Source organism: Ctenocephalides felis, unplaced genomic scaffold (genome assembly GCF_003426905.1).
Source record: "Ctenocephalides felis isolate EL2017-DRISC unplaced genomic scaffold, ASM342690v1 CF-g0.4_SCAFFOLD_01492, whole genome shotgun sequence".
NCBI lineage: Eukaryota > Metazoa > Arthropoda > Insecta > Siphonaptera > Pulicidae > Ctenocephalides > Ctenocephalides felis.
Genome location: NW_020537646.1, coordinates 9748448 through 9772633, shown reverse-complemented (window position 1 = coordinate 9772633; position 24186 = coordinate 9748448). Strand labels below are relative to the sequence as shown.

The window sequence follows — 24186 nt, the reverse complement described above, 5'->3', positions numbered from 1 at the left end:
AAACTATTCTATTACGAATAGGTTACAAACAGCGATGCTATTGAACTCACAGTAGTTTTTTCACAATGCAATGTGGCATGAATTATTTCGTAATGCCATGCAATTCCGTTTTCATCCATTACAATGGCTCATACAATTAATAGCGAGTTTTGCGAATGAGTTACTTATTTCACTAGGTTAAATGTGTCTATTCTCGTGTTTTCATATATAATGAAATGATATATCATTTTTATGAAAATACATGCTATCAAAAATGGTCACCGTAGGTACTTGATATGTTGTACCTTGTATATTGTTTCTTTTGTTAAAGAAAATGTTTTTAAAGCTAAAACGTTTAGAATAATAATATTGTTGAACTAATAGTCTATCAACTTTAATCTTCAGCCAATAATTGATGATTCCCTTTTTGTTGCAGATTGATCATCCAAAGGCACTCGTCGCCAATAAGGCTGAACTGTTCTCGGAAAGAAGAAGATTTTGCCGATGGCGGAGAGGATGATAACGATATCCCGGTAGAAGGACATTATCCTGCTAAAAAGCTGAGGAGATGGAAACCTGCACCGATAGTTCCTGAGGGATATGGAAAACCCGGCGAAATGGGTAAGTGATAAATCATAATAAATTCATCAATTAATTGTAATAAGTTCCGTGTTTTTTAATTCGAGTTCTTTAAGTAAGTTCAAATAATTTTGAGGGGTCAAATTAGTATATACATATCATGTTTTGCCTGGTGAACCGGCTGCTACCGATGCTCATAAATTTCTTTCGGCCATTTCATATGAGTTATAACGCTCTATGTTTCGTTCAACTTTATGCGGCTATAATCTTAACCCGTTTTAACAATGTGAAAAGTGCATGCAAGCCGGTGGTGTTGTATAAATTTACGATGTGATGCATATGTAAAGGATCACTTTTTAATCTCGTTTTCATGGACAACATTTTATTTTTTTTATCAAGAATAAAAATGCTTTTTAACATTAAATAACTGCTTTGCTGAAAACATGTAGTTACATTCTTTTTATTTTAAATGAAGCAAAAGCTCATGTACCAAATCTCATTGAGTATATTTTAGAGCATAGGTTCCCAAACTTGTTTGTGCCGTGGACCCTTGCGATGTTTCATTCAACGATTGAATTGAATAGTTTCTGTATTGAAACAGATTATCCGTTTTAAAAATGCATAATTCGATTCTGATGAAACTCGACATACATTGTTAATACACTTTACTGGAACTGGAAATAACTTAAAGTTGGAACATTCAATAGTTTTGAGATATGCGAGGTTGATGGGTGGTTGGCTCCGCTCTCAATACTAGTATTGTAACAGATTGCACGTTTTCAAAAATGCATAATTCGATTTTGATAACTTGACATACAATGTTATTACACTTTACTAAATATTTGATAGAAATTTAAAGTTGGAACATTCAATAGTTTTGAGATACGCGAGGTTGATTGGTGGCTGGTTTCGCTCTCAATACTAGTATTGAAACAGTTTATCCGTTACCCAAAAATGCATAATGGATTCTGATGAAACTTGACACACATTGTTTACTACACTTACTAAATATTTGACAGAAATTTAAAGTTGGAACATTCAATAGTTTTTGAGATATGCGAGGTTGATGAGTGGCTGGCTCCGCTCTCAATACTAGTATTGAAACAGATTGTACGTTTTCAAAATGCATAATTCGATTTTGATGAAACTTGACATACATTGTTACCACACTTTACTAAATATTTGACAAATATTTAAAGTAGGATCATTCAATAGTTTCTGAGATATGCGAGGTCGATGAGTGGCTGGCTCCGCTCTCAATACTAGTATTGAAACAGATTGTACGTTTTCAAAAATGCATAATTCGATTTTGATAAAACTTGAGATACATTGTTAATACACTTTACTCAATATTTGACAGGAATTTAAAGATGGAACATTCAATATAAATGCGAGGTTGATTGGTGGCTGGCTCCGCTCTCAATACTAGTATTGAAACAGATTGTACGTACGTTTCAAAAATGCATAATTCGATTTTGATGAAACTTGACATACATGTTAATACACTTTACTAAATATTTGACAAAAATTTAAAGTTGAAACATTCAATAGTTTCTGAGATATGCGAGGTTGATAAGAGGCTGGCTCCGCGCTCAATACTAACATTTAAGTTTAAATCATTTCTAAAATGCCGTGGATCCCTATTTTTATTTCGTGGACCCCCAAATTTTGTTTCCCCTGCCGTGGACTCCTTGAAAGTTGCCATGGACCCCTGAGGGTTCATGTGGACCACTTCGGGAATCACTGTTTAGAGCATTATTGGGTACTGTATAATTGAAGTAAATCTCTGCAAACGGTTTGGGTTTTGGTTGAGACTTGGAATAAATGCTAAAAGACCTGTATTTTTTTAGCATGACTTTTTTTTCAATTGGCCTCATTAGCCGTATATCAGTTTACCATGTTACCTTTTTCATACAGGTCGATAATGTTGCCATTATGGCCACGTGCCAAAACTTATACTTTACCTAATAAATTCCATAATTATTTCACACGGAACCGTCAAGTTGTTTTTGTCTGCACTTATAAAATCTATTTTTCATTATTATTATATCGATAAAATTATTTACGCTTTGATTGAAACAAATTAAGTACAAGATCATAAAATCGTAAATCTGTTCTACAAAAATGATTTATAGATTTATTATACGGTTATTATAATGCTGTGATTGTACTAGCTTGCAAATTTTATGGTTCTATTCTACAAATAATTGTATTCTGTAAAACGTGCAGCTATAAAAATGAAGTTATTTTATAAATGCATTGAAACTATTTGTTATACATAACCTTTAACAATTGCATTTAGCTTTCTCTATTTTATATTAATATAATAACCTTATAATTTCTGATTTTTTTCTGCATCTGGTTTATAATACAATTTATCGAATTATCTTAAACCAACAGTATTTTCATTATGCATAGGTAATATAATATACATAAATATTTTCATAACTGTAATACGCGATAAGGTCTGTGGATATGCGTCTATAATCTGAATTAATTTCGGCTAAATTTTCTGGAAGAGTGAATATCACAGTTAGTGGAACTAATGATATAAGAGATTGTACATTTAAACCACAGTTAACGTAAATAGGCTAAAATTGTGTGGTAAATAAACGTTTATGATATTTCAACTGAGGATAGGTAATTTTGAGAAAAGTTTCACAGAGTTTAAGTAAATTGATTATGGGGAAAGGGTTATTTTATTGTTTTATATGTTCTAATATTTTGTTCTTTTTTTATTCATGGAATAATATTTACAATTTCTACAAGTTTCCAATAAAGAGTTAGTCAAAGAGTCAATAAAAAGATGTACTGTTGTAACAGGTAAACAAGATTTTCATACGACTATGGGTACAGTGATTCTCATGAAAAATCAAATTCGTTTGCAGTAAATTTTCTGTGCTAAATTTCTTCAATTATTTTACCAACTTTTGTACAAATTTCTAAAAGATACATGTAAATGTATAAATTTAAATTTGAAGTTAAATTAAACTTATTTTACTTCATGCAGTTGTATTAATAGCATCGGCTTTGCTTTATATACTTCAATATCCAATTCCTTTTTTGTGATTTTTTCCACTCGATATACATCTCAATGTTCAGTAATAAACATCTCGTATAAAATTTGCCTTCGAATCGACATTAAGCGATTCGTGGGTTCATTCGCGCATGTAATTCGTGGCGGAGGACAAATCCCGCAATGACATACGAGAAAGCGTATAACAAACGATTTGCACAACGATCACAATTCATAATTTATAAGACAGCAGTTTGCTTGGAGAGCAATATGATCACAAATTGAATGCGAGACATGTGTCTAGAACTAAATCTGATCTGAATCAGCATCATCGACAATATAACGGAGTTGGAAATTTCATCATCGATACAACATATAACACGCTCATGTTCCAAAATTTCTTTTCTATGTTTTTTGTATTATCTTCAGCTTTTAAGTTTTTATAATAATTCATTTCCTTCAGAATTTCAATGACATTCATAATTACCCTTATCGCTTTTTTGTTAGCGTGTCTGTTAATAACATTCATGCAACAGATTATCGACTTGTAAAAATGTTAATGCATACTAAATGCAAGTACTCTTGTCTATCTAAATTGTTTTTGTCGATACTGAAATAACTAAATATGGATGAAATATTTCCAAATTTATTTGAAAGACTTGGAAAATATCTATAAATGTTACTAACAGAAAACTATTATAGAAAGAAAAATGGCCATTTGATATTAGTCAACATTGATCTGCGATGAGAATTTTTGCGTCTTAATTTTAATAATCAGCAAAATAATATTGAATATAGATATATTCGATTATAATATTGTTATAATTTATTTATTGATCAATTGAGTTGTTTTTTCCAACGGTCAATATTTTAATTTAATATCTTTTGTACAACTGACCATTGTAAATTATCAAATTTGCTGGGAATTTCTATATTAATTAGAAAAATCTAATTTAGACCGAATATTATGATGAAATTCGTACATATTAAGATGATGCTCTTAAATTAAAGTCTTCAAATTAAAAAAATATAAATTATCATCAAGATTCCTCAGTTATACAGATAATAATTATTAACTTTAGATTTCAGTGTTTGTTTTTATTACACTTTTTTGTAATAACTTTATTTAGCAATCGGATAAAAAAATTTGTATAAACTTAACTGATATACGAGTACATAGTGTTAAACTAAGGTAAGACCCATTGATCTATCTTTCAATATATGTTACCTTATTTGACGAATTGGTATGGTATGGCATTATCATATCAAAAGGTTATTTTTTTATGTTTTGTGAGGGTAATAGGATGTACTTTATAGTCTGGTTTGCTTCGATGTTTTGAAGTTCGTTTTTTTAATGTTTTGTGAACAGTCTTCAATTTTAAATAGTTTTAGGTAGTCTGATTAGTGACGCACCAAGGAGAGTTCAGTATTGTTCTTAATATTTTTGTCTGTGTTCTCTGAATGATTGCTAAATTAGATTCAGAGGTACATATCCCCACAGCTCTAGGTCGTAAGTATACATTGGTTTGATTCTCTTTGAGTTGAGTTTGTTCTCTATGAATTCTCTATGTGTTCTCTATGAATAATTTGGACTGTCTACATATTAACCATTTAATCTCTCTAATTTTTACAAGTTACACACACACACACATATATCAAACCACTAAAGTAGACTACTTTAGTTTTTTTTCTTTACTTGGTGTTACTGCCCGATTCTAAATAACTTATCAAAATATATATCAACACCATACTCACATATTTCAATATATATATATATAATATATATATATATGTATGTATATGTATATATGACCCGGCAAACGTTGTTTTGCTAAGTAAGGTATATTCTAAACAATTTCTACAGAATCAAAAAAAATAATACTTCAAGTGTATAAGGATGTGGTTGTTTGAATGCTATATATAATGATGCATTATTAAAACAATAAACCCTATTATTAGTTTGTCTATATTTTGTCAATTCAATTAAACTGGAAGTTTTATACACTTTATATAGAAAACATGGTATAATCCAATCCAAGTCTTTTCTGGTCTTTCGACTTATTGATTTCGTTTCAAGTTTTTCAGATTCTTTTTGGATTTGGAATTTTGTGTATAATTGTAAAAAATACTACTGAGCTAATACAAAATTTTCAAATTTCTGCGAGGAGAGATAGAAAATGAATTAAGTATTTTTTCTTTGGCCTGCTTTTTGAAAAGTTTCTAGTTTTTTTGCTGTCTTTCAAAAATTTGATATCTAGACCTTTTTACCCCATAGACAGAGTAACTTGGAACGGCCAGGTGACAACAGGTTTAATGTCTTATTTTAATTTTAAAGGTATTTCCAAAATACCTATACAATGTTTTAAAAAAATATGATTCGAAACATTCAAAAACCGTGTCATTATTGTATTGATTTTACAATGCCTGAAATTATATTATTACATTAGTTAGAAGGATGTAGCTCACCATCTCAAGGCTCTGAGAAGCTTTCTTGGCGCAATGCTCGCGAAGACAATATGTTCTTCATGTCACAACGAATGTCGCACGTTCATATCACAGAAAGGCCTCTGCAATCATAAGAATTATCACATTAATTGCGCCGCGTCGAGAGTTATTATGGCGATTATTAAATGGCATGTGTAATTGTTTGCAGACATGGTCTGTGCTCATTGAAATTATTTAGCTTTCTATATTTTAAATTAGCCATCCACCTATTATGCACTTTTCATGAACAATGCTTTTTTTAAAAAGAAAAGTTTTATGGTCATACAGGAATGATTTATCGTACCCATAAGAACCATCTTGTTTTGCCATTATTTTAAATTTGTTCTTTAACGTATGGGAAGTGGTTTAAATAGTATTTTCCTGATGTATTGTATTATATGATTGGTTTGAATTAACATAATTTTCTAAACAAAGTTATTACAAAAACACATTCATGTCGATATGTAACAACAATACACGAAGCATAAACTCATGGTACCTATACAACTTTTTTTTATAAAGAAACATGCTCACAATGAAACAAAATCTAGCATCTAAATTTTATCATGTATTCTAATATACCATCACGTGTACTCCAAAGAATTAATCTTTTGTACGTATCAATCTTCAATCTCTCATTTCATTATTACAATTGATTTGTGAAATAAGGCAGAAGTGCTCTGAGGAAGTAAATATTCTTTTTTGCATTTTTTTAATTACAAATAAATTATACTTTACTGAGGATTATACAGCAATATATAAAGCAACTCAATTTCAAATCAAAACATTTTGTGCTGATATTTAGCTCCTAGACACTTTCTCTATACATCCATCTCAGCGGTGATTGCATTTTTGGAATACCTTGCGTTACCTTACGGTAAATACATTCTATGATATGAAATTCGTTTAACAATGTTCATTATCAAAATTCTATTTGGTAGACAATCGTTGAAATAATTACTTTCGCACTGATATTTATAGATAATTTGTGGAAATACATTACAACGGAATGAATATAGCTGGAATGCTTTAGTTTAAATGAAATTACTTCGTATACATATCGTTAGTAGGTGTCGTTAGTAGGAAGGTATTCGAGATTCGATATTTACCAAACATATAAAAGAAATTTAGGTAAATTATTACTAATTAAGATGATGGAACTGAAGACAATATGCAATCCAGTTTTAGCTTTTTAGGTAATACAAATTTAACGAATGTTGTGAATTAATTATGAAATTAGTTATGAAAGGCGGGTTATTTAATATTTTAATTTTTGTGCATTTAATTTAAGCATATTTTGTATCCTAGTATTTATGAATGTATCCTTACCATAGACCTTATACTACAAGGTAGTATAAGGTCTATGATCCTTACACTGGTTTAAATTCAAATGTCTATTACCCCAATGTTGTGAAATTAAGCTCTACTTTAGTTTTTACTACGTTCCAGTATAAATAAAATATATTGTCGTACTAATTGCATCATGTCAACAATTCATTTCTTTTATTTAAGTGTTAATTGCCGTTGCATTTTAATTCAATTCATTCAGGAATGTTAACATGCTGTATAATTTTTTAACGATTCGTACGTGCGCCACAAAATAAAACGCGCACATTGAACAATTACCTAATTACATAGTTGGTTTGCATATTATTCGTTTATACGCAATGTGGGTCATATCACCTGTTCCTGCCAGGGCCAAATCTAGGAAACAGAGGAAAATAAATACTACGGGTCTATAATAGCATTGAGAGATAGACCCATAACATGATAAGAACTCTTTTGATGACAAGAATTGGCCACTCAGATGATAAGAATATATGATACAAAATTTAGATGCTGGATTTTGTTTCATTGTAAGCATGCTCCTTAATAAAAAAAAAGTTGTATAGGTACCATGAGTTTATGCTTTGTGTATTGTTGTTACATATCGACATGAATGTGTTTTAGTAATTACTTTGTTTAGAAAATTATGTTAATTCAAACCGATCATATAATACAATACATCATGAAAATACTATTTAAACCACTTCCCGTGCTTTAAAGAAGAAATTTAATATAATGGCAAAACAAAATCTCTGATGGGTACGTTAAATCATTCCTGTATGACCGTAAAACTTTTCTTTTAAAAAAAGCATTGTTCATGAAAAGTGCATAATAGGTGGATGGCTAATTTAATTGCCTACTAACAACGTCGTTCTTAAAAATAAGTGATCAAGACAGCTTATAGAGTCTGTCTAATAGTTCTGATCACTGTAAAAATAACAAAATGATAATGCTAAAAAAATCTTAGTGCTATCTATCCATTTTACTGCAAAATTTGAACCAATGCTGGATTTAAACTATATAAATTTAAAAAAAAACTATAGTTAATAAAAAAAAACTTACGGATCAATTTGCGGATAAAATAACTATGTTATATATGATAGCCACGAAATTGCATATGGAGTTTAATCGAGCGTTTTTTACTACTAAAACATAACCTCTAAATGGTACAAATGTTACAATATAACATTAGTTGGACCTTTCACATGTGTTATAAGTGCAACAAAATGTTTGAGTATTTACACAAATATGATAAATATTTCTATATAGTATTTACAGCTATCCTTTTGACAACAAGTTTTTCCACCCAATTCCGAATTTGCGGCATACATTTTGATACCGTTATAACCTTTCGCCCCTGAAATCAGGGTAAGGTTACAATAAATCTCATAATGGGCTGTAACTTGGTAAAATAGCTTAAAATACAATTATAAAAGAAATCATCAAAGTCCTCATCGTTCCAGTGCGAGCTAAAAAATTGGCACCAGGTCAAAGGTCAAAAAATATCCTTATTCTCCTGATTCTCCTTCTTCTTCTGATTCTCTCTACTCCTCATTATGAATTTTGTATCCTTGAATGCGTAAATTGGCCGGACTACCTGTATCTTTTTACAATATTCGATTGATTCTTTTAAAGCACCATCGACCAAAGAAAAGTATTTGCATTAAAGCCCGAATAGGAGTTTCCAATTAGAATTTCACAAGGGTTTTGTAGTATGCCCCAAGGTAAGCCAGCCGGCTCTGATGTGTCGCCCGTGAGTAGTCGGCGTGACGGTGACAATACGCTTGCCTCGGCCGTTCATTAACATCACAATACCTGTCCGTCCGTGCCGCATTATATCTGCTTTGCCACCTATGGCCATCGATGCGGAAGAACGACACTAAATCGTCAAATGCTATCGGAACGCACATATGGCCCACATCCATAATTGGAGGGGGATTAAATATTAAGGAAAATAAAAGTGGTTTGGGTATGTCATAAAAATACTGTTAACGATTACGTCAAAATTTCAAGTTGCTGAATTTTTACTATGTAGCAATAAAATCTGGAACTGAGGCTAATTTATAGAACTGCACCATTATTTGTATTTTGAATTAATTTTGGGCAAAACGAGTCTACCAGTGATATTGAATTTGCCCTAAGTTTTGACAAGTTATATGTAAGCACCAATGCATATTAACCCTCCGTCGGTCGGATATTTTTTCACCTACGAACGGTCGGAAAGGTCTGGCTGGACCACCATTCATTTTCCATGCATTTATATGGGATAAATGAGTTTTTGGTGTCTTATATATTAACGATTATTAGTAGTAAATATTTATAGTTCTGATTTTTTCTTTTTCTTACCGTCTTTTGCATGTGTTGATCTTGCTTATAATAAAAATATTACATTATATTATATTATATTTAAAAAATCAAGAAATATAAAAAAATCGTTGCTTTTTTGTTAATTTTGCTGTTTTATATCAATAAAAAACAATATTTATTCTTTTTCGGCGCCTTTGAAATGAATGTGAAATTCAAATGAAAACGAAATGAGGTGCGTCGCCTTTGAAATGAGTTGTAAAACTCAAAGTGAAAATATAATTTCACTATAGGTTTGCCAAAAAAAAATTTCGAACGCAGTACGGGTAGCAAAATTGTTGATAATGTGTGCACTAGTCATCCGATTTTCAGTGTTTGCGATTACCAATAAGTTTGTTAGGTTTTCAAGGAACTCTCGTCATGAAAATACTAACATTCATGTTACAATACATAGCAAAGTATATATACAACGCAGTTTGAATAGAAAATACCATGAAAAAAGACAAAATACTGGTTTACATATATCAAAAAGCATATATTTCATACAAAATGTATGGATGGTCTAGACAGACCTTTCCGACCGTTCGAAGTATAAAAAAGTTAATATCCTTATAATTATCCTTCTGTACATTTTTTCGTCCTGATTTTTTCATTGATTGATAGCTAATGAGATTTTAGGAAAAGTCAAGAAATTTCAAGTCGATAGGATTACTAGAAGTATTTTTTTTAATTGAAGTCGAAAAAAGTCTGGCCAGACCACGCCGACCGACGGAGGGTTAATATTACGGTTTTGACAAAATCAATGATATTTCTTGTCTTTATTATATGTACTATCATAACTAATAGCCCATTTTCATTTTCCATTGATAAACAGAATGGTTTTACGCGTCTCATTAGTTTTAAAGCTCCTCGCAATTTAAGAAGACATTAAAAATGGTTTACGTTTTGTCATTAATGGTGTCCAAGTAACTTTATTTTACCACATTCATTAGCTTTATCTTATCGATGCCATTTGCATTATGTATGCCGTTTTCTGCTTCATCAATCACGTGTTATCTTGGGAATAGTAATTAAATTATGCAATTTGCACGCAACTCTTGGTAATACTTTAACATAATGGTTTTCTTTCTATTATTGGATATTTAGAAATATTGTTCAATTTGTATTATCATCATATCACGCTAATGGATTTGATCAAAAGACAAAATATTTGCATGCGTTTGAATATATGATATATAAACAACTTTTTATTATTTATTTATGCAAGTATTGTGTACGACCGGAAAAACAAATAGCGTAAAGAATTAAATTTAATAGTTGTGTATAGTATTGATTAATTTTTATGTGACGTCCCGAAATGATTTTACTGAATATTCCATTCTTAGGCAATTACTTGGCGTTTCGCTTAGTCAAGATTCACGAAATATATAAAGGCACTTTGGAAAGTTATAGCTTTTAATAAAATAGTCAATTTCCGGAATATGTCGTTTTATAACTTGCTATATTATTAGTATTGTATTGTATTCTTTGATTACGAAATTTCTTGACTTAGCAGGGATTGGTATTGAGACTTATTTGTATAGAATTTATGAAATACTCATCATAGTACTTGAGGTTCAATATTATTTACGGTTAATTGATTAAATTATATAATTTAAAAAAAATACTTCAGAAGATTGTCATAGGAGTATTCCTTCAATCGTCATTCAGGAGAATAAAGTGATTTATCAATTATATTTACAAACACTGTTATATACGCTCGTACTATTATTCACACAAATACTATTACTCATTCCTTACTATATTATATTTACAAACATGGTTATATACTCTTGTACTATTATGTAAACAAATACTATTACTCATTGACTTACTATATTATGTTTACAAACATGGTTATATACTCTCGTACTATTATATACACAAATACTATTACTCATTCCTTACTATATTATATTTACAAACATGGTTATATACTTTCGTACTATTATGTAAACAAATACTATTACTCATTCTCGTACTATTATATTTACAAACACTGTTATATACTCTCGTACTATTATATTTACAAACACTGTTATATACTCTCGTACTATTATGTAAACAAATACTATTACTCATTGACGTACTATATTATATTTACAAACACTATTATATACTCTCGTACTATTATATACACAAATACTATTACTCATTGACGTACTATTATATATATACACACTGTTATATACTCTTGTACTATTATGTACACAAATGCTATTACTCATCCACGTACTATATTGTATTTACAAATACTATTATATACTCTCGTACTATTATGTACACAAATACTATTACTCATTGACATTCTATATTATATTTACAAACATGGTTATATACTCTCGTACTATTATATACACAAATACTATTACTCATTCATACTATATTATATTTACAAACATGATTATATACTCTCGTACTATTATGTAAACAAATACTATTACTCATTCTCGTACTATTATATTTACAAACACTGTTATATACTCTCGTACTATTATATTCACAAATCCTATTACTCATTGACGTACTATATTATATATACAAACACGGTTATATACTCTCGTACTATTATACACATAAATACTATTACTCATTCATACTATATTATATTTACAAACATGGTTATATACTCTCGTACTATTATGTAAACAAATACTATTACTCATTCTCGTACTATTATATTTACAAACACTGTTATATACTCTCGTACTATTATATTCACAAATCCTATTACTCATTGACGTACTATATTATATTTACAAACATGATTATATACTCTGGTACTATTATGTAAACAAATACTATTACTCATTCTCGTACTATTATATTTACAAACACTGTTATATACTCTCGTACTATTATATTCACAAATACTATTACTCATTGACGTACTATATAAATTTACAAACACTGTTAAATACTCTCGTACTATTATGTACACAAATACTATTACTCATTGAGGAATCTGTATTATATTTACAAACATGGTTATATACTCTCGTACTATTATGTGAACAAATACTATTACTCATTCTCGTACTATTATATTTACAAACACTGTTATATACTCTCGTACTACTATATTCACAAATACTATTACTCATTCTTTACTATATTATATTCACAAACATTTTTGTGTATATAATAGTATGAGAGTATATAACCATGTTTGTAAATATAATATAGTACGACAATGAGTAATAGTATTTGTGTATATAATAGTACGCGAGTATATAATAGTGTTTGTAAATATAATATAGTACGTCAATGAGTAATAGTATTTGTGTACATAATAGTACGAGAGCATATAATAGTATTAGTATATACAATATAGTACGTGGATGAGTAATAGCATTTGTGTACATAATAGTACGAGAGTATATATAACAGTGTTTATAAATATAATAGTACTCGAATGAGTAATAGTATTCGTTTACATAATAGTACGAGAGTATATAGCCATGTTTGTAAATATAATATAGTATGAATGAGTAATAGTATTTGTGTACATAATAGTACGAGGGTATATAACAGTGTTTGTAAATACAATATAGTAAGTACTATTACTCATTCACGTACTATTATATTTACAAACACTGTTATATTTACAAATACTATTACTCATAATAAATAATCTGTATATAGTTCAACTAATGTCATTTTTATGAGTTATTAATATGTACTGTTCTGTAATTTCATGAATATTTTTGAAAACACGGTTTTAACACCAAAGATAATTTTGACGGTTTTTCAAGAGTTTGGCGCAAGATGAATTTAATCGACGGCAGACTTTACTTGGTTTGTAGAATGAATAATATAGTGAACGTTTTGGGAAATTGATATGATTGCAATTATTGGGATAAAAAAATTTAATAGCCGGTAAATTACTATTGATGAACAATAAAATATTTTCATCCATTATATATTTTTTTTTAAGAATACAGGACATTTATTTATTGTTATATGAATAAAGGTTTTTAAATGGATTGTATCAATAACCCATCCTTGATATTGCTAAGAGGAAGAGAAATTAATCAAAATGATCGCTGTTCTAAAGAAAATATGAATGTTTCTAACATCCGTTACCTCAATGCTATTTGATCATATTTGCACATCACAATATCACACGATACCTCGGACACGACCATCGGGAGATGAAAGATCAAATCGGTAAAGGTTTGAATTTTATTATATTCATGGTCTCTCTGAGGTTTATGCCAGGAACAGACCTAAGCACACAGTTTGGATCACGATATTTTATCATTTGTAATACATAAATATTCGTGTAATGTTTGTTCATTATAAGGAGATTGAAAATTAGCATGAATGTTATTGAAAATCATTCTTGAGATCTACCTAAATGATGCTGTACCTCTGCAATTTATCGCATATATTATAGAAAGTATTTTATTACATTCTTCGTTCTTTGGATGGTGGAAACAATATTTGACTTACGGATTCTAAAGTATTATTTTAATGTCTATTATTTTAATTATTCATCAGTATTCTTTTTCATTCAGTATTCAACTAAAAGTTTATATTTGTTTTTGTATAATTAATACTAATTAGTTGAAAATAGTGTTTGAATTTTCTATTATAAGCAACACGATCTTTCGATAGTTTTTCAATAATTAAATTTGCATGAATGTAATTTATTTTTTATGATTTGCTAAGTACTAATTGAAAGTATTAAAGTTTTAATAACCCAGGCTTAATGAAAATATTATTCATATTCAAATTGCATTTTTTTCGGAAGTAATTCATTAAGTTCTGGCAAAACAATAAAATTTGATTGATGCAAATGAATTATTGGAACTGTAATCATGCGCTAATTTAATTTTCCCAATGGTGACTTCAATTTAGATGATGCAAAAAAAATTAGAAAGTACGGGATGCGGAAATGTTTCTTTTTAATAGATAATGACTAAATTAAATGCATGGTCTAAAGAGAAATCAATTGCAATTAAAAGACGTACATCTTAGATAAATGATTTTATAATCTTTGTTTGGAATTTTGAATGTCATGATCTTACTAGGTTCAGTCTTCTCATCCATCTTTAAAGAGAAAGCTCAAGCCTATAGTTTAGGTTGGATTATTGATGTGCGCATGATGTGAAAACAATCGGGAAGGAGTTTAGGGTCAATAATACCAAATAGATACATAATACATAACAAAACTATACTAAGATTTCTATTATTAACCCATTTCAGTTTTTTTGAAATTTAAAATTTTGCGGCAATTTATACAGCACTTAGTAAAATATAGAATTTGTAGTATTGGTCTGAATTGTATTGCCTTTATTAATGCTCACTACGAACAATTCGAAAAAGGTTTACATCAACATTACCATTATATATTAATCTAATAATAGTAAGTCTTATAAAAATATCTTTACATCTGCATAATTATATTATTAATAATTGAATAATAACAGATAATTACAATGATTTATTTGTAATTAAATGAATTCGTTTGTGTAATAAATTTACATATAAGTCGTCGAATAGATTATTCAAAAATGACATATATATTTTTGTATATATATATACAAAATATTTATGCCAAAATATATTTATATATATATATATATATATATTGTATATATATATATATATTGTATATATATATATATATATTGTATATATATATATATATACATATATAGTTGTATCTGATTATAAATTTTTTATTAACTTTCACTTAATTATGAAGATAATGATCCTGTTTATTTTATATCCATAATATTATTCTGATTTTTTTTTAAACACATGAAGTACATTGAAAACATCTGAAATAATACATATTTTAAACAAATATGTATTATATCAAATATTTATTTTTTGATATGGTCTTTTTGAGTGTTTTAATAGTCAAATTTACATAGGAATATGCGGATAAGATATATCTCTTTATGAACTATGAATCATCCGATAAAAATGTACGAATCTTTTGTAGATAATATTCAAGAATGTTGAATCAGTTTGTTGCAAAATTAAAATGGATGAAAATGTATTTATTTCATGATATTGTAGATTCATTACAACTGGTCTCTTATTTTGTGAGAGAAACTTGGCAAAAACCTTTCTACAAAAATTTGTTGCAAAAAATAAAATCTGCTACATATTGAAATAATAAGTTATTATTTAAATAGAAAGTTTATCGAGAGTTATCACATATATTCACCCATTCACCTTTTGTTTATATTTCGAATTGCCAACTGATGTACAGACGAACATTGTTCTAATATTTACTTTTATTATTGTTTTAAGAATTTAAATATTTGAAATTATCATTTATTGATGTAAATATAGAGATCTTTTGACTGACATATATCTTACTGTATCGATTGTTATACATATTTTCTCAAACGTGGATAATAAAAAATTATCATTATGATTTGAGGCGATGTAATAAATATAATTATCCATCGGATTTATTTTACTTCATTCATTAATTATTATGAATTCACATTTGCATTTAATGCGATGCTTTGAAAACAGATTGTTATTGAAAATATCATCAGTTATTATATATCAAAGATTAGTAACAATAACAAGCATAATGTGACATAAGCTTGTAAGATTAAATTCAGTTGCGATATGTTGTAATAATTAATCAATGATTTATAACATCAAGGACTTTTTGCTTTAATAAATGAGGTAATATTTTAAAATTTGGCTTGCGGAAATTGCAAAGAACAGTGTCTAGATTTAGGCATGAGTAGAAGTTTATATATATATATATATATATATATTTGTATGTTATTATATTATTTATTATATATATATATATATATATATATATACATACAATTACCTAAAAATTTCACAATTCGTCGTGCTACGTTTCAATTCGTGTACAAATATTCATATCGATACGTGTTTTTAAGGTCGTTCACATTGCGCCAAAACATTTGATACTGGATTATAATCCATAACTTGTTTTTCTCTCCTCATTGAAATGATTATAGATTATTTTACTTTATATGGGCGTTAATTTTGATTACTATGCAACTATTGAATTATAGAAAATTATCATAATTGCAATAGGTAGGCAATCAAACGCTTTCGATAGTGAATATTCAAATATGTAGAAGTATTGAATATCTGTATGTTTGTAACATATTTCAGACCATCATTAATTTGAACATGAATATTTTAATCGTTCATGTACTTTAGTACTTTCTATCCCAATGATCAATGAAGCAATTTAATTGATCAGCTACATATTTCGTGTAGAATGACTAATATACCTTTATATTTTTGCATACAATCAATCAATAAGCAAAATGCTCTCATGAGATCATGAAGATGATCACACATTTTTTCTGGACTAGAAAAAAACTTATACAAAATTGGTCATGGTCACTCCTCAAGTGCAAGTGGGCAAGTTATTTTTGTCTATTTAAAATAAGTTGTATTACAATATACATCATGATAGTTGTTTGAATCAAACCTTAAGTAAAGACTTGTTCTTAACATATCTTTTAATTGGATATGTTTATTATATAAACAAAATCCAAAATTACATTACAACTGTATCCAACAAAGTTTACTAAACATTACCATAATGAATGTTATTAAATATAATTATTTTTTTCCATCAATCGAAATTTCGGCTTCGGCTTTTTATTTGATCTTAATGACTCTGTTATTGAATACTCAGCCGTGGTTAATTTTTTTATTATTAACTCTCAATTCACCTTCATTACCTACAATGATTAGATCATCGCGCAGTGCGCAGAAAAAACTCGTATATTATTGATACAACACTTTCCACGTGTGTTCACAGGTAAACCGGTGATTATACCGCAAGAGCACGAAGCGCTCATGAAGGAAAAATTCAAAGAGAATCAATTCAACCTGCTGGCCAGTGATATGATCTCTCTGAACAGATCTTTGACAGATGTTCGATTAGAAGGGTTTGTATTTTTGTAAATTATATTTGATACAATAAGTAGATGATAGTAGAATACTAAACTGAAAACGCAATAGTATAAGGAATACATAATAAAATACCGAAAACGTAATATTATCTACACCTAATACATAAAGTAAACCGAATACATAATAGTAAATCGAATTAATAATAAAATAAATATTATCTTCCATACACTTATAGGCTGCATTTAGATGTATTTATTGTATATAGCATAGGTGGGAAACCTGCGGTCTCTAGATTTTTGTGCGGCCCTTTGCCACATAGTACTAAATAGTAGAGTTCTTTTCAAACAACTATTGTACATCAACGTCATGATAGTTTCGCGAAAAATTCTAGATCGGCCGGGCCGTTTTCTTGTAATAAAGTGTTAAATAAAAATTTTCGACGATTTTTATGATTTTTTTGGAAGGTAGATACCATAGTCTTATAGATCATACTAAAATATTACTGCCCTATTACTGTTTTTCTGGCATTTGTCACAATTAGACCTTTCATCGACGTTTTCTCAAAAACGCCTGAACCGATTTCAGAAATTTAAAAGCCATTTGATGTATCTTTGTAATTTGGAAAGAAGTGTTAAACTTTTCGTCCACATTTAAGCTTATACTACCGAACCGATTTTAAAAAATCGAAAACTGTTCGAAAGATATTAGTTGGGAATGATACTGATTAGTTTTAGGTGAAAATCTACCGAGCCGTTTTCTTGTAATTAACTGTTGAAACAAAAATTTAAGCCGTTTTTCATGGAAATTTTTTTGGAGATATATATCATGATCTTATAGAACTTGCTGAAATATTAGGGTCTTACGACAAGTAGTTTAATTTTAAAAATTCATCAAAGTTTGAGAAAATGAATAGTTTTTTTGACGTTTGTTAAAATTAAAATTAGACGATTCACTTGGTATAATGATAAAGTACTTGGTCTTAATAAACGTAACAAATCATTAAAGTCCTACGGAAACTGGTTCAAATAAAAAATTATTGATTTTTGAAAATTTGCTTTTAGAAAATACTCCGATTAAAGTGTTCGTTCGTTTTCATACTTTAATCACTCATAAATTTATTTTTTATTGATTAATCCGATTATTTACACATATCGGGAAGTTCATGTAACTTGCCTCAAGGCAAAATACCAATACCAACTAGTTTTTTTTTGGTAATATTTTTATATTATTTTATATGTATATTATATTTAAAAAAATTCTATATAATGCAATAACTATTTAAATCTATAGAAAAAACTATAATAATTTGACAAAAGTCACTTTCTTAAGTCAATCAGCTTATGCAGCATCTTTTATTGCTGCCTAATTTAAGTGCGGCCTCTGATGGTAAAATGGTTTTTCACTACTGAAATAATTCTGTAATATTTAGTGCAATTAAAATAAAACAAATTCTTTTGTATTTACTTCATATTTATTTAGTTGGCTTTTTATTAGAAGTATTTTGATGTTTTTCGTAAATGTACTTGAGGTACGATTAAGGCGATTAGTCGTTAATCCAGTTCTTAACATATAATGTATAAATGTAATAAACTATATAGAATTAACACAATGAGATCGGGCTTTTGTTATTAGTTACAAAGCCGAACGTAAAGAATGACAAATAAAATAAAATAATTATCTAAAGAAAATAGTAAATGTAACTTAAAGAATGATTTCATGAACAACAAAAGGCATTAAACTTACGAATAAAACTTGTATTGATTTAGTTTATCAAACCAATAACAGTAAAATTATATTATTTTTGCAATTTCAAATTCTTACAGTTGCAAATCAATAACATATCCCAAGAGATTGCCAACCACTAGTATTGTGATAGTCTTCCACAACGAGGCATGGACGACACTATTGCGCACGATTTGGAGCGCGATCAATCGATCGCCCAGAGCACTTCTTAGGGAAATAATTCTAGTAGATGACGCCAGTGAAAAGGGTAAAGTCTCTATTTAAATTTTGAATCGTAAATTTGTGAGCAAAAATCAATAATCTGTTCCAAAATATATCTTCACTACCAAAATCTCCCATTCAAGAATCAGATATTCTTTTCAAATTATTCTTTTTTTAATGAATGTTCAATTTTGAGCAGACACATCAGATCATAATCTTTGAAAAGTTACTAAAATTATCTTATTACTTTACAGCTCATTTAGGTAAAAGATTAGAAGATTACGTTAAGACGTTCCCAGTGGAAACTAGAGTTTTCCGTACCAAAACACGATCAGGTCTGATCAGGGCGCGACTGCTTGGAGCAAAGCATGTTCGAGGCGATATCATCACGTTCTTAGATGCCCATTGTGAATGCACAGGTACTAATTATAAGAATTTATGGCTATTCTCTCAGAACAATTATTAATATTGTTTTGTTATTTCAGAGGGGTGGTTGGAACCACTTTTAGCACGAATAGCTGCAGATCGGAAAACAGTTGTTTGTCCAATTATAGATGTAATATCAGATGATACATTTGAATATATCACGGCTTCAGATATGACTTGGGGTGGATTCAATTGGAAGTTAAATTTCAGATGGTAAATCAATTTTTTGTAACTAAGTGTGTGATTTTATGAATAAATTTTAGATGGATTACATGTATTCATCATTAAAGCATACATGGAAGATTATATCTTTTTAATAAAAAAATTAATCTAATTATAGGTACAGAGTGCCGCAGCGAGAAATGCTAAGGCGTAATAACGAACGAACATCACCTTTGCGAACTCCAACTATGGCTGGTGGCCTATTTTCCATCGATAAGGACTACTTTTACGAATTGGGATCATATGATGAAGGAATGGATATTTGGGGCGGAGAAAACTTAGAAATGAGTTTTCGGGTTAGTATTTTATTGAGCAATCTTTTGTCGCTAATCAACGATGAGGTGAATCATCTTATTCAAACATTCTCTTCACATGGATGAAATAATGATCATAAATATTTTGGTTGTTCACATATTACTTATCTTTTACAGGAGGATTAGTACCAAATGAATTGTTTTGTTTTTGTTCTTAAGAGAAATATCTAAAAGTCTTATCTATCTAAAATTATCTTGATACTAATTAGTGTCAATATTTCAACATGTTCAATTTTAAACGAAAAAATTTCTGAGTAGTTTAGTTGATACCACTATCAACTTTCTAAATTTAATAGTTTTAAGCTTATTTACATCTGGTGGTATCGCAGGGTGATTTTATTAATAATCTAAGTTTTCCTCATGCTATATTTCGCTAAGTGTAGGTTTGGCAGTGTGGCGGCATATTGGAAATAATTCCTTGTTCCCACGTCGGTCATGTCTTCCGAGATAAATCTCCGTATACGTTCCCAGGAGGTGTTTCTAAGATAGTTCTGCACAACGCTGCTAGGGTTGCCGAAGTCTGGATGGATGAATGGAGAGATTTCTATTACGCCATGAGTCCAGGTTTGCCGACATCAATATTCATGTTGTTGGTTTTATCTAATTTGGGACTGTGAACTAACTATTAATCATGTATTAATCTTATTGTTTAAAGAGGTACTGCAAACTATATACCTTAACATATACTACGTGTATATGACTATATCATAATAGCTTTTAAATTCTGCCCTCGGTATGAAACTCTATTTTCTAACAACTCTGGTGATCTTGATCATTTAATCACCAATAAATATTTTTGCTATGAAGTTTATTTTAGATTTACCAGTAATTTTATAAAATAGAAAAATTTAAATCTAAAGTGTAATTTATCGGTAATTTTCACCGATTTAAAAAGTTTTTTTTTTATATGTCTATGATCATGTGTTGCAGAATGGCTCATGATATAATAAAATCTCTCCAATTCATTCATTTAAATTAGCATGGTTACCCTTATGCTTAAATTGTCATTTAATATTTAGTTTTCAGATATTAAACTAACAGAAATTATTGCATTTGCTAACAAATAAGTTTCTTTTCAGACAGAAATTATGTCTCATTGTTATGCCAGAAAAAATAACAAAAAGTATGACATCAAGTATATTAATGATATTTGGAGGTTTTTAATGTGGCTTTGTAGTGTAAATTACTTGAAAGATTCAACAATCAAATTTTAAGCAATGTTTTAAATCATATATTTAATCATTTCTCTTATGTTTTACCTTCATTTCATAGTTTACTATGAAAGTCTGACTTGTAACAAAGTTGTACGGATTGTTTCTATTCGGCTTATGATAACTTAATACAATATCATAGTGGAATGGCTTTGTTGAAAGTTAGACTTAACCATATATCATTTGCTCTATATATGTGTCATTTGCTATTTATGATTAACATGATATTAACATATGAATTGATGATCATTATGGTTCACAATGCTGAATATGTATGCTAACCATAGAAGTTCATTAACAGTACAATTTAATCTATTCAAATTAACATTCTCTAACATGGATCTAATGGATAATTGGGTATGTGCGCGTGTCATCTACTGCCATATTAGATATGGATGTGCGGTGGTAATTTGGAAATTTCGCCTTGTTCTCGTGTTGGCCATGTGTTCAGGAAATCGACACCATACACGTTCCCAGGCGGAACGTCTCGCATTGTCAATCATAACAATGCGAGGCTCGCTGAAGTCTGGCTTGATGAATGGAAGGAATTCTACTACAATATCAATCCAGGTTCAAAATAATATTTTTAAAGATTAGACTGGGTTTTCTTCTGTTTCGATTTAGGCTTTACTGCACTCTCAACTGCATTAAAATTACATAATGAAAAAATAAGCGTTTACTCACCATAATACTAGAAATGTTTTCATTGCAAATGAATTTGATGAAGTATTCTCTATACCAGCCACTAAATCATTTTGCGATCATTTAATTATGGAAGCAATATTAAAACTTATTAGTTGTGATTAAAGTAACTTTGAAGTAATTTTAGGATTTTTTAAAATAAATTCTAAATTTTAAATAATTAATTATTACACAGTAATAATTATTAGGTTACTAAATATATTAATTAAAGTTTAAAATCTTCACTATGTGTAAACTTACCTGCATTTGAAGTTCTTATTATTTCTGAATCTTGTTTTACAGTTTGAAGCAAATTCTAACAGATAAAATCTTGTTTAAAAGTTCCACACTTGCACTTTTTTGTATTATTATCTATATATTGCAAATACTACTAGCAAGTAAAAAAAAAAAAAAAGTTGCACATTTTTTTGGGTGTTGATTACGGTATCCTTAATTCTGAACACATCAGTAGAAAACGTGTGATTCAAAAACATGATATCACAAGCAGTAGTGGCAGAGTAGTTAGAGCATGTTTATTAATTTAACATTTATATACACTAAATTATTAATTGATTTCAAATATTATCAATAAATTGTCATAATATCTTAATTTTCTTCAAAGCACATTTGAAAAGTTAATATAAGCACCAGAAAATGAAGTGAAGAATTGTGTCTATTGACTTCTTTGTTTTGACTTCAATATTCTTCAAATTTGTTTTGTATGAAAATAATGCTCATGTGAATAATTTATATTTTTTATTATAAAAGTACTTAAAGAAATTTTTATTATAGGTGCACGAGGTGTTGACGTTGGCGATGTTTCAGAACGTAAAGCTTTAAGAGAACGTCTTCAGTGTAAAAGCTTTAGATGGTATCTTGAGAATATATATCCAGAAAGCCAAATGCCTCTTGATTATCATTATCTTGGTGATGTAAGTAATATATCTTAATGATAATTTCTAAATATAACTTCAAATTATTTTATTATGTTTATTTTAGATACGGAATGTAGAAACTAAAAACTGCTTAGATACAATGAGCAGAAAATCTGGTGAAAACTTAGGTATTTCATATTGCCATGGCTTAGGGGGAAATCAAGTTTTCGCATATACAAAGCGACAGCAGATCATGTCTGATGATAATTGCTTAGATGCGGCTCATCCCAATGGACCAGTTAAGTTAGTGAGATGTCATGGCATGGGTGGAAATCAAGCTTGGGAATATGATGAAGAGGTAGTTATTTAGTTACATCACAAAATGTTGCAAAAAATTAGGTTTACTAATAATTATTCTAAAATCGAAAACATTGAAACCCCTACATAGCAAAATTTAAGTTATACATTTTTATTTTCTAGGCTAAGACAATAAAGCACACAAATACTGGCAACTGCCTTCAGAGACCGTCGCCTCAGGATTCTTCACAGCCTTTACTCAGACCTTGTGATAATTCCAAAGGTCAAAAATGGGTGATGATGACAAAATTTAAGTGGCAAGCAAATCGGTAGAATGACTTCAGTTTGATAGTTATTTGTGATTTTAGCTAAAAGCAATGGACTTAATAGATGACAAATGAATTCGAGTAGTGATACCATTGAACAAAATCAATATCAGTCTCAGAAAATGTACACAAGAAGAGACGAGTTTAATCTGATCATTATTTCTAAGAATTTTCATATCATAATTCGCTGAATGTTCAAGTTATGAACCAAGTTCAAGCTATATTTTTATTGATATCAGCGAATATTTAATGCAAGACTTTTAAAAGACATTCCAT

At 29.1% G+C, this 24186-nt stretch overlaps 1 protein-coding gene across 1 annotated transcript; it reads left to right on the top strand.

The window, feature by feature from the left end:
- Positions 1 to 474: 474 nt before the first annotated feature.
- LOC113369962 (polypeptide N-acetylgalactosaminyltransferase 5-like) lies at positions 475 to 24186 on the top strand. The gene is made up of 10 exons (XM_026610592.1): positions 475 to 600; positions 17520 to 17649; positions 19438 to 19604; positions 19813 to 19977; positions 20044 to 20197; positions 20325 to 20502; positions 22121 to 22301; positions 23205 to 23344; positions 23412 to 23645; positions 23768 to 24186. Exons 1-10 carry the CDS (start codon positions 597 to 599, stop codon positions 23915 to 23917), a joined length of 1503 nt encoding a protein of 500 aa, XP_026466377.1. The 5' UTR covers positions 475 to 596; the 3' UTR covers positions 23918 to 24186.

Coding starts and splice junctions, on each gene's coding strand:
- LOC113369962 (XM_026610592.1), top strand. Junction 20,503..22,120: donor ACTTAGAAATGAGTTTTCGG/GTTAGTATTTTA, acceptor CTGCCATATTAG/ATATGGATGTGCGGTGGTAA. Junction 23,646..23,767: donor CTTGGGAATATGATGAAGAG/GTAGTTATTTAG, acceptor TTTATTTTCTAG/GCTAAGACAATAAAGCACAC.